Raw genomic sequence first — 17,203 nt, 5'->3', positions numbered from 1 at the left:
GCTCCAAAGCAGCCACCCCACCTCATGGCCCCACATTTTGGGGCAAAACAGGATAAAAACCCAAAAACCAAACGCAGCCACAGTAGGCTGCCAAAGCAGACATTTATACAAAGTATTACTCATTTCAAAACCCACAGGGTCAACCTTGGTTAATGTTTTTGAACATGTTTTCACCACAGAGAAAGCAGTGCAGGGAATCGCCCAGCAGCGCAGAGAACCCTGGCACTGCTGGAGCACGGGGGGATTTTGGCCCTGCCCTTGGGCAGAGCATCCAGAACAAAAGCCTGCTTGACTTCACGGACAGTCAGCTATTGCCACAGTGAGCTGTCCTATCAATGTGAGAAACCAAGCATGTGCTGTTTATTTGAAAGGGTTTTCTGGTTTTCATACGTATCTGTTATAAATTCTGGAAGAAATCTAAAATTATTTTCTAATCATACCTAAATTGTTAATTTTACTCTTTTCTTTTATTGTTTTGCCTAGCCTTGTTAATACAAGTTTCTTTTCTAAATAGTACCTTATGAAATACATTTTTTTTCCAGTAGCCTATAGGCAGAAAAAAGAAACCCAAGAAAAAGTTAAAGCAAAATGGAAACCAGCAGTTCATTTAAGGCTAGCAGATTTGGTGTGAGAAGTAACTAATACACCTTCCTTCAAGGAAAAAAACCATGCACCGTAACCACTTAGTGGAACAAAACATCACAATCCACATTAAAAAAAAAAACAAAAAAAACTCAAATTATAACTTACCCTGAAAGTTACCCACTCTCATGTTTTACCTACCACATACTCTTAGGAAATAGAGGGGCACGGAACGCCCCTGTACATATTTTTCAGAATATACAGTATAAATATAGTACGAGTCATGCCATAAAACTATATGCAAAAATTGCACACTATTATTGCATGCGCATTGTGATACTACATGCCGGGCACGGTCGGCAGGACGGTGAGCGTGCGGACGGCCCCGCTGCCGCCACCACCACCACCACTGCCACCACCACTGCCGCCACCACTGCCGCCACCACTGCCACCACCACCACCGCCACCGCCACCGCCACCCTTGGACACGTGGAGCCAGCACAGGAGGTGGTGTGGAGGCCAGCCATCCTGCCCACGCTGCGCTTCTCGCTGCAGTCCAGGCTTTGCGAGCCAGCCAGGCGCCCGGCCGGGCTATGTGAAGCGGTCGGAATTCATTTTTCTCAGTTTGGGAGGAAGGTTTCCCTCCATCCGCCCGCCGCCCGACAGTTTCTGGAGCTTGGGTGGCAAATCGGCCACGGACTGGCTCATGGGATCCGACATCATCTTTGTGGTTTTGGACACCAGTTTCTCTTCCGAATTCCCAGGGACCGAGCTGATCCGCTGCAGTTTCATGGGCAAATCCCCCATGCTGTAGGCCTTCTCGGAGGTGGTGGAGCTCATCCTGAGGAGTTTTTTGGGGAAGTCTTCCCTTCCAGTTATTTTCTGCAGTTTTGAAGGAAGTTTTGTGCCAACTTCGTCGAGACCATCCAGGCACTCCACTGAGTTGTTCCTCTCTTTGCTGTTGCTGACAGCGGGCGCTATCAAGGGCGAGGACATGAGCAGCATCTCCTCCTGCTCCTTCACGCTGTACGGCGGGGTGGGGACCTCGAACGTCGCGTGAAACTGGGAGTAATCGACCTTGAAGAACCCTTCTTCCAAGGAAATAACCGGGAAGAAGCGATGACCCCAGAGCACCTCGTCCTCGGTGTAGGACGTCCTGGCTTGGCACGTCATCCCTGCAACCAGCAAGGGAGAAAACTTGATTGGTTATGAAGAATTTTGGAAGCACTTACATCCTGGGGGGGGGGGGTTGAACATTTCAAGAAACATATTTTATATTTTTTAATGTATAAAAGAGAAGGCACTGGTGTGTCTACCGCTTTCATACAGTTGCTATTAAATTGTCATCCTCAGTGTGTGAGGAGCCAAAAATAGAGCAAGGGGCGTAACGGCGTGAATAATTCATGTCTATTGTTACAGCCACTTCTGAAGGCACTGCTGATGAAGTGAAAATACAGAGCTACCCTTTTAACCCCAGCATTAAGTTAGCCACAGATGCTAATTGCAACCTGGAGTTGGACTTGATGGGATCTTAAAGTATTACTCAGCTGTTCCACATGTTCATCATATTCATGAAATTATCCAAAACCAGACCCTACGCTTTGTGGGTCATGTGCACAAAACAAGCCCATACTAGTGCACTTTAGCCCATCGGAGAGCAGTAAGTATGTGCTGTGAAAGGTATTTATTTCTCTTCAAGTGCTTCATGAGCAATCTGCTCACAGATACATAATGGCCTGGCTGAGATCTAAGTTTCAAAACATTAGCATGGACAGAGAAATATGACCACGGGGCCCAATATGGCCCTTATCCCCCTGACTCCCAACTGTGCCCACTCTTCCTCCTCCTCCTCCTCACTGCTGGCCCCTGGCCACCCACCTGCCCTGAAGAACCAGAGAAATGAATGTGAAATGTGTTGAGGGCTGGTTTTTTTGTTTGTTTGTTTCTTTTTTTTTTTTTTTTTTTTGATGTTGCTTATAAATAGTCTCTATAGCAATCAGGAAGTACAACTGCACTACCATTTTGTCCTGGTGTAACAAATTGCAAAAATGGCATTTGGTTTTCAGAAAGTTAAATCTACCTGGACAAACAAATCCTTTGCCTAGCTACCAACAATGCCTTTAAGTCAAGAGCAAATGAAAAGAGACTGGAAAGCACAAGAAAACTGCTAGCAGGGCTGTAGGAAGGGGTAGTGGGGGATGAATACACATCTGGTAACACGCAGCCAGAAAAATAAAATGTTATTACATTTCATGTTACTGCTAGCAGAATGGAACTTTTCGTTTTGCATAGCAATTTCGCCTGCTAATACCCTGAGCATTTCACAAGGCATAAACAACATGGTTTTCCATTTTATCTCTTAGAAAAAAAATATGAGCCTGGGGAGGGTTTTGCCCAGGGTGCCCTGCCACTGCCAGTAACTCAGTCTCCCCTGAGCTGATGGCTCTACAAGCATACTCAATAAAACCCAAACCATCCCTGCCCCTTCACACCAACCACAGACAGGACAGTGTTTTATACTCTGTGATGCATTTCCATCCATCCAGTCACCATGTGTTTCAGTTCTACTTACAAACTGAAGTGGAAGCAATCACATACCTAATGGGTTTAGAAAAAAAAAAAAAAAAAAAACAAAAAAAAATAATTTGTAGAAAAATGGTAATTATAGCAAGTACTTCTTCCATCTGTGTCCTTTATTCTGCAGCTGTTCATTAGCTGCACCTTCACAGGGAAGGCATGGCCCTTTCCCCATCTCTCCTGATGCCGCGGAGCCCCCGTCAGGAGCCGAGCGCTTCCCGCAAGGCGTGTGCTGGGGAAGTGGCACTGCGGTGGCCTGAGGTGGCTGCCGAGCAGATGGCCGGTTAACTTGGTGACCTGCACTTTAGATAACAAACGACTCCAATGCAAATCTGTCCTAGAGCACTTAGAAGTGGATGACACTGCCGGTGGGCAGCAGGTCGGTGCTGGCACCAGCAGCACGAACGCTGCATAGGGTCAGGGAAAGGCAGCAGGGCAGGGGATCTCTCCACCCCAAGCCATCACCCTGCCATCTACCAAACCTGCGGCTGTCACTAGGCTATTAGAGGAGCATTTTACCTGCCTATTATCGGAAAATGTATTAGCTGATGAGCAAGAAAAACAACTGCACATTTTGTTGCATTGATATAACCCTTTGGAAGCTCGTCTGAGAGAGAAATATTCGCAGGTATATAATTTTTTCTTCAAAATCAATTTATCCTATTCTCTCACAAACCCAGGGTTGCAAATTATTCCATAGCCTCTCAGGATGAGCAGCAGCAACTAACACGCCTGTCAGCACAGGGAGCAACTGTCACGCTAGGCAGAAGATGCGAGGAGGTGCCTAACAAGCTCTGATAAGGCACCGGACAAGAAATCAATTCTCAGATTTTCCTCCAGCTCTGTTGCGTTTCCCAGCTCTCCCTTCCCTTGCCACTTCCTTAGCAAACTCCTAAGGGCACTGGACCACGGGCATGGCCGTGCCTCTCTGCTGTACCGTTGGCACGGCACTGCAGCCCTGGCCATGGCACCACGCTCCAGGCCCTGGCTGGTGGCCGCGTCCCTGCATGGGACAGAAAGTGTCCCGCAGCCCTTGCTGCCTCCTGTGGGAAAACACTGAAAATTAACGTGAAATACAGCAGCAGCATGCTCCTTAGGGCTGTTGGCCCAAAGTTTGCATAGAGGGGAGGCCTTCATCTTGCCCAGCACGAGTAAGGCCCCGGTGCACCTGACAGCCCTTGCAGACAACTACCCCTGTCCTATTTTCCATCTGTAGATCCATAAGCCATGCTCAGACACTGACAGGCCTGCTATTTCAGGGCAGAGGCAGCTTCCTTCTGGTCCCACCAAGCCAAGCAGGTCTCCAACACGCAGGAGGATGCGGCCAGGCCCGACCCACCAGTGTGGTGGTGAGGTTGGGCTCGTAGGCTTCCCTCTCCTTCTGCTGGCATGGAAGGCTCTTCTTTTTAATCCTGAGGAGGTATTCATCAGCAGGGTACAAAGCCGACAGAACCTTTGATGCCTTCGTCATGCTAATGGGCTGGTTAAATTTTTACCAAGTTGTCTATATTATTGATATTCATTCACGGGATAAATTTTAAATTCTCTTTTGGAATAAACATGCTGTATGCTGCGCTTGTAATTAAAAAGACATCCATTTGTCAAAGTAAAAGGGTTAGATGCACGTTGTTCATCACCCCAAATGCATGCTTCCATCACAAAGTGCTCTTCAGCAGCTGATGATTGCAATGCACATTAGCAAAGCTCTGGCTGAATCCAAATCGTGATAATGCACCTGAAAATAGGTACGCTTATGCATATATGCCCACATAACCCCAAAACACGTCCACTAGGAAAACCTCTACTATTTCCAAACCATGGGCCGCAAAAGTATTGTTCACTGTGCCCGAGGGAAGAGATTTCCATAAAGAAGCTGCTCTTACGGTGTCCTGCACTCTCACAAATCTCAGCCCAGGGCATTTTGGACCACCTCTACCCAGGCTGTCTTACAGTGCTTCCAGGAATTACATTTCTTCCATGAAAATCAGCAGCTGGCCCTCACCTCTCAAAGCTTTATGAATAATGAGCTTTTGGATGCATCCCTTTGCAGGAGGATGATCAAATAGTATCAGAAGATGTGGTTCCTCTTCTTCCTGCTGCCGATGCCCTGTGGACACGGCCCTGCGTACCCTTTTTCCATCCCAGCAGCACAGCCGTGCAGGGATCCAGTCCCTTACATCCCTCATCTGGCACCCACTGCACGCTCTGGTGTGCAACACCACAGGAACACTGGAAAAGCCCAGCCATCTACATCTGAGAAAAATTTCCATTAACCTCCTTGAATAAAGTACAGCAGAGCAGCTCTGGAGGCCGAGCACGGGTTAAATCCGTGAGCCTGTTTCCTCGTGATTTATATGAAAGCATTTTTTTTTAATAATCATGCCTTTTCCTTTCATCATTTGCTCAATCTGAAGCAAGTGCTATCACTGGAGAAAAACGCACCTATCTGCCATATTGTAAGTTATTAAATAGAAGTTATTATTTCTAACGAGGTAGAACACTCGCTTGTAGAGCCTTAGCCGGGCTGGAGAAGTGAATGCAATTATCTCAGGCTCAGCCAGGCAACAGATATTCGAGCTTTTGTTTTCCCCTGCCCATGGCTCCAGCAGGCTCGGCCTCAATACCCCAGTTGCAGGAAACACCAGTGAGAAACTGGGCTACACCTGCACTTCAGACACAGCTGCTGAGACGGGGAGCTCACAGCACTCCAGCTCAGTAAACACGTCACGAGAAGAGGTCAGAATTCCCCAGCATCTGAAATCCCAATAATTAAGATAATTATCCTGATTGCTTCTAGCTTTGCTACAGGGTAAGGCTAGTTCCACAGAGAAGTGAAGGCATCCCAAAGGACAGCCGCTGTCACCACCAAACCCCCAAATCCAGCCTAATCTCATACCACCACATGCGCTTGTCATGCGTCCCCACCACTGAGGCAGTGACTGCTGCCTGCCTGCCTTCCCCCGGGGGCAGGTGGGGGACAAAAACCTCTGCAAATAAGCCCGTTGACTAATTCTACCCTGTAAAAACCCTCAAATTATTTCTAAATTCCTAAATCTCCAGATGGAGCTGGCTGTATCCAGGCAGTTTCTAGACCTCACGGTATGCAGCCTGGAAAGCCCGGCCGAGTGCTGCTCTCCTGGTGGCCTCTGCTGTGGGAGCTGGCCAACAGCAGGAGCTTGCAAGCTTCAACAGCCCCCATGACAGCCCCCAAAGAGCTGTAGGCACGTTGAGGACACATCTCTCCTCTCTCTGTCCCCACAGAAGCCCCCAGGTTTCACCTTGGTTCCTGCCCTGTTTTCAGGCTGTCTTGGGCAGGACCGCAAGAAGAAACGAGATCATCCTTGGGGCATCTTCGCACCCCAGCCCTCAGGGTGAAGGGAAATCCTGCAGGAGGAGATCCTAGTGAAAATGTACAAATGCAAGGAAGGTTTGCTTACATTCTGTCATTTTTTAATTTTTTTTTTTCTCATTAAGGTTTGGGCCCTGCAGGTTAAGGCACCTGGCCAGGGAGGCTGCCTTCCCTGAAACCTGGGGCTGACCTGGAAAGCCTCAAAACCTCCAACAGCATTAAAACCTCACCAGCCAGGAATGTTCTATCGGTTACTATGAATTAAACCATTTTACCATTGCAATGTAAGGCCATGAAGGCAGTGCAAGGAGAGAGCCTTGACGCAAGACTTGACATAACAATACACCGCACCTCTTGCTGCGCTCCCACGGGACCGAGGGAAGATTTACAGCTTCAGCAAAAGGGAGGTGCACGATTTCCACAGAAATCTCTTCCTCTTGGGCTTCCAGGACTGTGGAGAAGTGAAATAATGGCTTTTTAAAATCAAGGGAACAAGCTGGATTGTGTCACGTTTAGCTAAGTCATGGCCCGATATCCTGATGTGAACATCTGGCCGCTCAGCCTCCCTGTGCCTGAAATGAAGAGAGATGTCTGAATTCTGCAGCAAGCCAGAAAATGGGCACCCAAAATGTGAGGTCAGAAACAATTCAGCAAAACTTGGAGTGACAGATGCTCTCAGGCTTTTCCTCTCAGTGTTTGCTGCAACATTATTTTTAAATATAACTTAAAATGACAAGCTGTGCCATGCACGGCAGAGAAACACACAGCCCAATTCCTAACCTGACAGCAAGTGCGGTGTCTAAACTGAGATACTTCCCATCCATTTTGAAAGAACAGCTATTTTTAGCACTAGCGTTCTTCTACTATAATTTCAGGACACATTTTTTATTAAGCGGGATAGTTTGAAGCGCAATAAAACTTTGTCAATTTGCGGTTCTTGCTGCTGCCTGGTGTAAATGTCTGATTTACAGCAGCAGCCCTTTTGCAAGCTGGTTTTCTTTAACTGAAGGCAGCTGGGCAGACACCGTGCCACCTTTACATTTTAAGTGCATCTGATTACTTTTTAAGTAATATTTGAATAAAAGAAGCCTTTCTAAAGAGAAATAAAAAGACATTTCCTCAAATGCCAGAGAGAAAATCATTCTTCTAGGTAACAACCGTAGAAAGGTGCTCACTGTTTTCATCAAAACACAAGCATGTGCAATTCAAATAATTTCTCTCATTTAAGCCTTAACTGAAGGAATAACTGCTTGTGTTTTCAGAGCGCCTTTCCTTTCGAGGTTCCCTCTGGCAGGCTTTTGTCCCCGCAGAAGTGGCTCACAGCCCTCCTGCTTCTCGTGGTGACAGCTCAGCCTGCCCGGAGCCCGGGGACCCCTGTGTCGTGGGGCCGTCGGGAGAAATGGCCCCTTGTAGTCACAGCACGATCCCTCTTCAAACTTAAACCCACAGCAGGCTTCTTACAGACCACTGTGCTTAGTTACCATTTCTCACTGAAGTCTATAAATTGCCCGAACAAAAGGAGGGCAGAGATTAATCAGGTGAAGCACCTGTGCGAAAAGGGAACAAAGGGAGCGGGGGCTATCGAGTAACAACACGCACACATTTATGCAACAGTCAGACATCATTCTTATGCTAAACATTTTAATTTCTCGTTGCTGAATAGCAGACCCAGGCTTCTGCTTTGCTACCCGATATAGCCACGGTGTTTATGCTCTGGCACTATAAATACCTCCCGGCTCGCTCAGGCTGTGCTGTTCTCCAAGGAGCTATCGCCACGCTTAAAAAGTGCTGGTGACAGCCGGGGTATTCTTTATCAGCTGCTCCTCTTAGGGCAATTTTTAATCACTGATAGACGCCTAGCTTTCTGACACCTCGCAGACAGCCCATCTTGATGCTTACCAGGACCACAGGAGCTGTCACCAGCACGTGTTGTGACAGGCTTGGAAAATGTCACCAAACCCACATGTCAAAGCAACGCGCCGCTGCGCGCATCCGCACTGCTCCTGCCTGGAGCACAACAGGTGACCGTGCCATGAGCTAACCTCCCCTCTGATGGGGATGGTACCAAAAAAAAAGGGGGCAATATGGGTGGGAGTAAAGGCACGGCAGCCTCCCGCATTGCCATGCTGGGCTCTGCACGCAGAAATACTCTGCAGCACCATTTCCCCTGCTTTTGGAAAAACAGGGCCAGATTCTCAGTTACCCAAACAGAAATCTCAAACGCACATTTAATACAGTGGCAGCAATTTGTACTATCCAAGAACTATCCAAGCCCAGTATTTTTCTTATCTTTTTTTTTTTTTTTCTTATGCACACGAAAAAATACATATTCTTTTGAAAGACCAATCTGTTCCTTTCCCTCTACGTGCAGGAGTGAGTCAGGGTTGACTTCAGCCCCTCAGCTCCTCTCTTTGAGCAGATTTCTCTGCAGAGCCATCTGCCACACGCCGGTTCTTGCATCCTTCCCCTCCCACCGGCACGCTGCTGAGCAAACCACAGCACCCAGGTGGAAGAGTTCAATCCCTGCGCCACTGGGTGCCCTCCAGAGCTCCCCTCCAGCCTGAATTTCACCGATCCCAAGCCCTGTGATAACTTCCCCCAGGGAAGGTTGCTAATCCCCCTGTCTGCGCCACCCTTCGAACTGCAGGCAAACATGCAGTGCTGGGTTTGTGCTTGGAGGAGCTGGGCGTTTGGGGACGCTGGGAAGAGGTAGGGGAGGGAAGGATTGTTTTGTTAAATCAGAATAAAATTGTCGGTGGTCAGGGGAGGCAGCAGGAACACAGCTTGAATGAAAGGTAGGAGAATTGTGCCAAGCTGTCAGAAAAAGAAAAAAAAAAAAAAAAAAAGACATTTAAAATAAATTATCCTCTTCGAACGAGAACATTTTCGTTATGAGGCAAGCAACACAAAGCCTGGCAGCAGCCCAGCCCTCTGAATACGCAAATTCCTCACCGGTCCCATGCTTCTCCAACACCCACCAGACCATATGCTGCTCAACACCAAAATAGAGCTCCTCGATCTTCAGGGCTTTGGCAGGCCTACAGGAGTCTGAGGAAGCATTTCATGTTGGAGACCGCCTTCCCGGGATGGAAAAAGCGTGGATCTCCGCAGGGACGAGCACGATTCACTGGTGCCACACAGCGCTGCCCCTCCTGGGTACCGCCGATGTCTCAGCTGCCAGCCACCCGCCTCACTCTGGCACCCAGCTCGTCTGTCTGTCTGTCTGTCTGTCCGCAGCCACAGCCAGAGTCTGGGCCCTCGGGGATGGCTGGGAGGCTTGTTGAAAGATACCATCAACCTGACAGCCGCTTTCTAAGCAACGCCGCTGAAAATGAGGTGCCATTTGGTATGGGCTGTATCAATAGAAGGATGAAATGCAACACAGAGCTGTGTTTGAAAATAAATGTTCCTGATTTAGCATTGTTGGCCTGACATATGTATTAATTTGCTGGGTGTCTCCGCAGCACTGGAGACTGAAAGGCAATCCGCTCACCCCCAGACCTGCTTCAAACAAATCCGCTCCTGTGCTGCTGGGACTTGCCCTTCTGACCCGCATCCCCCTCCAGCCCATGGCTCTTCCAAAAAGAAATTCAGCATGAGACAGCCTGAAAAAGACTGCCAGCCTCCCGTAAAAGAGACAAAACCTGACTGACCATCCTCTCGTGGTGTACCAGTACTTAAAAATGAGGATGATCACCACCCCCTCAGTACTCACACACCCCACATGTAGCTCAGGGCTAGATCCAGTGAAGGAGGGGTATGTGGCTGCTGGAACCAGGGGACCCCTCCAAATACAGGTGAAAAAGGGAGCAAATGACCTCTGGCATTAGGCAGGGGCTGCCTGCAGCACATACACAGCAAACTCCTGGGATGGCACAGCACCAGCCACGCTGTGCACAGAAGCCACGACCTCCTGCAGCGGTGGCATCGGCTCATCCGTCATCGGCACAGCGCGGGGTCACAGCCTGCTCCGAGGGCATGCTCTGTGTCTCTGCTGCACAGATATCTGCTGGCATTACGTATAAACCAGCCTGCCTGTCTGCAGCTACTTCATCCGCACCCACCCTTCGCGAGAGTGCCTGGTTTGCACCCAAAAAAGTCCCAGTCCCCAGCTCCATCAGCAGCATCTCCCCGCGTGCACAGCTTGTGTCATGTATTTAAAATTAATTCACAGTGCTTAACACAAGATCCCTTGAACTAAACATAGCGTTTGCCGCAGAGTCTTCAGTTTTAGCTGACAAACATTTCTTGCAAACACGTCAGGCACACAGAATTTCCCAAGAAATAGATGCCTAAATTTTGTCAGTTCTGGGTGAAACGGGTATTTTGATAATCTCTTTGATTACCTTTGATAATCGCTGGGCTGTAAAGGTACCTTCAGGAAACCAGGCACTCCTTGCTGCACCCCACGAGAGCACAGCACAAACACGTAGTAAGCAAGTCATGCCCTCGGGAGGGGGGCAAGAAGCCCCTGCACAGACCCTGCAGCTTCTCCCAGCCATGCTGTGCACCCTGCCAGAGCACTCCCTTCCCACCACGCCTCCAAAGGTTCATTTCATTAATATTTAAGTCATTTAAATATCAAGAACGAGGTTGTGTTTGTCCAGTTTTATTATTAGCTGCAGCAGAGAAAGCTCTGCTTTGCTGCCGACATAACGGGGTGCCGAGGTGAGCTGCTGCTCACGTTCCTGAGCCCGTGCACCCTGCCTGTGGACACAAGTGCTCCAAGCAAAGAGGGAACTGAGTGCCAGCAGAAATTGTCTCTGCTGTCTCATCATGTCAAGAATTTAACTTAAATTACAGCAAAGCCGTGAGACCAACAGCGTTCACACGTTTTCAGAAGCAATCAGCAAGAAGAGCATCCTCGCAGGCACTGCCAGTAACGGGACACTTCTCCACGAGAAGGCAGCACCCGGGCAGGTGCCCACCTAAAATATGCAGTTTGAGAAAGGGCTATTGCTGCCGGCAGTGCCCACAGAAAATAAACACAGCTGCACGGAGACGAGCAGGAAAGCAGACAGCATATCTCTGCAAGCATACAGTTGTTCATTAGGCTTCATTTCCTGGCAGCAATTTCAGGTTTTCATGAAAATTACCTATCTATATACAACTGGAAATGCCTCTGAGGTTTCAAAATAATCACAAACTTTAGAAAAGAGAACACCTTAAAAACAGAATTTTCTCCTCTTTATGCAGTAATTTGTTGACAGTGTTGTAGTTAGCTCCTGGAATATATATGAGCTTACCGAGCTAACACAGCATCAGTTTGGATTTTGGGAGGTAATGAGCGCCCATTCCAGGTTTCTTTCCCTTCCTGGAAGCTTGCTGTACACACAGGCTTTCCACAAACATTAACAAACCCGCTCTGCTCCCTTTGAGCAGGATATTTCACTGTTTGGATTCACCTCTGATGTTACATCTCTCCCAAAGCCATTAGCAAGGAGGCAAAACAATATTCTCACTTGCATTTTTTTCTGCAAAAAGCTTTACCTATACATGAGAGCAAAATACCACTGCCCACCACTGCTTGACTTTATTATCAACTTCACAGCTTGCTCAGGCTGCCCAGTTAATGAACGCTGCTAAAATATGAAACTGAAATGGCAATAATTTTAAGGATGCTCTTCAGCATCAATTACCAGGAATTCAGCTGCTTTAATTTTCGTAAGAGCCACGAGAGAGCCCCAGATGCCCGGTGGGACATAACTGGTTTTTGTTCTTCGCATCTGAGTGGTCCCTGGCCGCAAAGAGCAGTAAAATAAATTGCCCATTACCTTGGGTTTCCAGCCTTTGAACACGGGGCTCGCTCATCAGAGCAACGTGACTGTCTCTGGCCAAGGAAAGCCTCTTGGCTCCAGCCTGATGGCTGATTGCTGCCTTTACAGCAGAGAAGATGAAAGAGGCAAGATGCACTTCTGTGAAAAATCATGGAACTGCTTCGCTTCCCAGTTACTCTTCAGAAGAAAGCGTGCAGGGCTTTATAGCCAGCATCACAGAGATGCTGGGAGCATGAGACAACACCACATGCATTCTCTGTAACTAATTTTTAAAATCAGCTGAGCACAGGAAGATTCGTGCTGCCCTGCCCATGGTGTGCTTTCGCCAGCCTCAGATGAACACCGGGGAGAAGAGTTTGGGCCGAGCCCTCCAGCTGGTCCCAGTGTCACCATCCACCCTCCTCCCACACCGAGGGGCTCTGCAGCTCCGAACTACAGCTGTGGGCTCCTCCTTGCAGAAAAGCAGCCCCGCTGCCCCTTTACCCAGGGATGTGGTGGTGAAGCACTGACCCAACGTCGAGCAGGAGGCCACTGCTTTTATTTTATTATTTTATTTCCCCTTGGTAATGTATTTGACTGATCTCCACGGATAACAGAGGTGCATGCTGATTACCACATGTGCAACATTGCAGAGCTGTCCCTTCCTTTGCAGTGTCAGCAAACCTCTCCCGTATTAAAATAAAAATCCCAAACTAAAACAGGCCCAACATTTCCTGCTGCAAAGGCAGGGAAGGCAGATAAGGCTCTGAGTTATTGCATGCTGTTTTCTTCACGTGGCCCCATCTTCCATTATGGTTTATATACAAAGCATCGAGAAGATAATATAGCAGAAAATAATTTCCTGCAGCATGCACAGGAGAGAGACTATTACAGCAGTCAGCAAAGGTTAATTAGTGACTATATATATTGCAACGTGACGTCATGCCGCGTACTTGTTATTCCCATGTGCACCCCAGCAGACTAAATAAGACAGAACTGAAAGCTGTGCTGTACCAATAACCATATGCCTATGAGGAGCTTCTAATTTTGCACATAAACCCATTCCCTTACATGCAGATTGTGCTGACATGAACTCATCCCCAACCTGCAATCCCCAAGGCCAGTTTAAAATCTTGCAACTCTGGGACTTTTTTGACATTTGGGGGAAAATCATGACTTTTTCCCGGAAACTGTGAACTGAGACATGAATTTTGACGTTTCCTTGTGAATTTTGTATGGTACTCTTTTTTGTTTCCAATCCTACGTGTCCATGTACTGCTCTTCTTCTGGGGAAAGCCCTGCAGGGCTGAGGTTCCTGCGTGCCTTCATACAGCATGAGGCAGAAGGAGCTCTGAGGTGCTCACATGGCAATCACCATGAAAGACCTCTGTCCAAATTCAGGAGCAGTGGTCACCAGTTTCCATCCCTTATTAAGCCGTAGGATAAATGTGAAAAATAAATCCAAGAAACTACGGAGAAAGTCTCTGATGAATACATAAAATTTAACAAGCTTATCCGAGCTAAATACTTCTCCCAAGTCAAAGATTTGCTAATTACTTCCCACATATCTGATTTTATGGTGAGACACCATGAAAAAGAGCAAGGTGCTGGCAAGGTCTGTCAGCTTTTGTCCCATCCTCAGGACAGTGGGCACGGTTGCAGAGAGGTCCCACATCTGTGTCTCCTCTCTTCTGGATGCCCACAGAAGACATTTGTTGCAGACATTTCCATTTTTTGCTACAGAAGGACTATCAAAAGGCATTGTACATTTTTCTGACAAGAAATACTGCTTTGTAACCAAGCAGTGGACACAACCCTTTGTGCCAAATCACATGTGCCCCTTTGCTGGGGCAGTGTCTCAGGTGATTGCATCTAGATGCAGAAATCTTCCACCAGCGGATGGGATGGGATGGGGATGGGGTTGGGAATGGGAATGGGGAGTTTACAAGCTCTTGTATGCATAGACCAGCCCAGATCTTCTCATTAACAGAGCCACTGCCAACTGTGGTTTTCCTCCACAAGCTCCATGTACCGGCTTATGTGAGAAGCACTCCATAAAAATGCAGTTGTTCAAAGCTTCTGCAATTCTGTGTGGTAACATCACACTTAATGTACTCTGCAATATAAAAACCTGGGCACTGGTGTGCAGACAAGTGCAGTTAGCACCCGCATGGCAGTCTGTCACAGAGGTTTGGCTCCAAGGGCAGACCAGATGCCACTTCCACTTCAAGCTCTAGGCCCTGGCCAGGCCACAGCACCCACACAGCAAGGAATGTGCACAAGTCCTGCTCATCACCTTCAAGTGCATAACTTCAGCACCTCCCAAAACTCCCAGGAAAGGCTCCTGGGCAGCAGCTCCTGGCCAGGAGTCCCCCTCAGCCGTGCCTGGGCCCAGTCCACCTCTGGAGCCCGGCGGCAGCCAGGGTGCCACGGTACACTACCTAAAGTCATTAATTATTTTGTTTGTGTTTACTGATGTTCTCAGGTTGATCTGTTCAGCGCTAATGAGGCATTTACTCTCAATTAGAAGCCTCCTTCAGAAGCAAGCTCTAATTCCAGCGAGTCTTGCAGATGAATTAATTACAACGCGAGCGCTCAGCCTTCTGCCGGCGCCTCTGCTCTGCTCCAAGCACCCAGCTCCTGCGCTGAACAATGGGGTGCTGAGAACAAATAAGTCCATTTTTTCACCTTGTACAAGGCTCACAGGATAAAGCATGACACGAATTTCCTGCAGCTTTAAAAACCTGCCCAGGTCTGGCTGCTGAGCGGTACTGTAGGAAGCAGCCACAAGGAGAGAATTCCTGCACTGCGATGCCTGCTTGGAGAAAAATATTAAATATAAATCTGTGCTATTTCATCACGCAACATTAAGTCAGCAATGTTCCACTGTGGGAAATTTCATCCCCATTACTGCATACCGCGTGAATTTAAAGCATCTGCAGTATAATGAGAAAGACGAAACAGGCTACAGTGAAACACTGTGAATGTGCTTAGCGCTACAATTTGTGCCCGTTAGATGATTGCATCTAATATACGTGTGGCGTCGTGCTAAAAAATAAAAAGGCAAAAAAGAATGAATAATTAATAGAGCTCCAGCAGGAAGTTTGGAAGATGTCTATATTTAGGAGCAAGCCTCTCGGGGCTGCTTTCTCTCTTGTCCTTGTGCTCCTGAAGCTCGTTCGCTGCGGATGACCGGCAGCCGGTAACACATCTCCTGTGGTGGCCAGCCATGCTTGCTGTTTTACCAGCCGAGTACAACTCTGAATACAGCCCACTTAAGTCAGATGGAGCTGAGGATGCTCGTCAAGCATCTCCTGCTCCCTCTCTGCCAGAGCCCTGCTCCTCGGCACACCCCAGGTAGCTGGCATGACCACAGCAAGCGGCCGCAGGACATGGTCGACTCCAGCATGTGGCCAGACAAGTCTCTGTAATGCAGACATTGGCATCTCCAAGAGCTGGAAGTGCAGAATACCTGGGAGCAAACTCTGTCCTGCAGGGCAGCTGAAAAACTGGAGACGAGAAACCACAAAGAAAATAAACCTAATTATTGCTCCTCAGAAGCTGGCAGAGAAGCAAAAACCACAAGATACACTTGGCTCGGTCATGACAGCATGCAGAGAAGGCTTACATGGAGAATATTGGGAAGTATTTAATAATTTAACAGGATTCAGCTGCTTTGGGATGGAGGGAAAGTCGATGATGCCTGCCAGCCCATGCACAGGGCCCCAGCAGTGTGATGCCTGCTCCTGCCCTGGGGGCAGCATCGCCCATCAGCTGCCTCTGCGGGGTCACAACCAGCAGGGGAGTCAGGGCAGGAAAAACAAAACTGCAGCAGGCCTACATTCACTTCTCTCTTCTGCCACTGCCATAGCTTTGTGTGTTTAAGCCCTCTCCAGAATCTCTTTTAAAAATATTGAGAAATATCCCTGCCTCAGTCTCAGCCTGGCTCTTTGCCAATCACGTAAGATAAGCGAGGCAACCCATAGCACTCAGCTTCCCAGAGTTTGTTTGTTAATGACTGGAACTCAGGTAAACGTGAACAGCTCTTTAGAGGCAGAAGGGCATGAGCATTTCAAAGAGCAACTCGTTGGTGAACTTGGTGTGCATTATTGCTGTGTCTTTTCTTTCTTCACCAAACTGTGTAATGCATTGCTTAGGAATTGTCCTTGACCAGCCCAAGTGAGAGAGGTGAGCTTCTACCTGCATTCAGGCAGTACAAGCTCATTTTAAGTGCTCATGCATGTGAGCAATAGCTCTGTAACTGGGAAGTCCTGGGCACTGTCTGCAGCTTGCACCCCTCCGCCGAGTTCAAAGCCCTGCTGGCTCCTTCCCATCCTCACTCCTGCTCTTTGGGCCAGGGATGAGATCGAGAGCTCCCACATCCCACACTTTTCAGCTCCCAAAACACGAAGAAATGGCTCTTCCCCTGTGTTGAGTTGTCCTGCACACGTGGAGGCAGTGAAGCCACCCTGCTGCTGTTGCTGCCCACCCTGTCCTGGTCAGAGCCCGGCACCGTGGCACCAGCACAGCCTGCAGCCGGTGGCTGCCAAATCCTCCTGCGGTGAGGCAGCTTTAAATATTAAGGCACAGATAATCGTTCTTAGAAAGCATTACTGTCTCAGATGCCAAAAATAAAGGCTGCTTCTATACTGACCTAATAAGGCACTCGAACTAAGCAGCAGAGGGTTTTGAGCTTCTCTTGAAACCACCACCACCGTTGTTCTCCTGAGGGGATGGGAGGCAAAGGGAAGCTGTGTTTTCCCAGGCGAGGCAACTGAAATGCAGGTTATTGTGGGGTAATAGAAAAAGGCACCTCCAAGAGACAACATCAATAGCACCACTTAGAAATGTCATTTCCCATTAGGAGTAATAGTAATAATGTGATTTGAACAATAAATCTCAAGCTAGAGCAAGCCACTTCAGAAACACAGCAATCTAT

The 17,203-nt window shown here is 48.2% G+C and overlaps 1 protein-coding gene across 1 annotated transcript in view; it reads right to left on the bottom strand.

Moving 5' to 3' along the window:
• Positions 1-1,173: 1,173 nt before the first annotated feature.
• The window catches only part of KCNJ3 (potassium inwardly rectifying channel subfamily J member 3), a gene marked incomplete at both ends in the record, with an annotated part of 38,618 nt that continues 22,588 nt past the window's right edge, over positions 1,174-17,203 (bottom strand). The window contains one exon of the mRNA XM_084288830.1: positions 1,174-1,757. Within this exon, the coding sequence (XP_084144956.1) occupies positions 1,174-1,757 (584 nt within the window). The remainder of the gene's footprint in view (positions 1,758-17,203) is intronic.

This window comes from Netta rufina (genome assembly GCF_964035555.1).
Source record: "Netta rufina genome assembly, chromosome: 6".
Classification (NCBI taxonomy): domain Eukaryota; kingdom Metazoa; phylum Chordata; class Aves; order Anseriformes; family Anatidae; genus Netta; species Netta rufina.
Note: the sequence above shows the minus strand (reverse complement) of the source record. Positions and strands in the feature narration are given on the sequence as shown.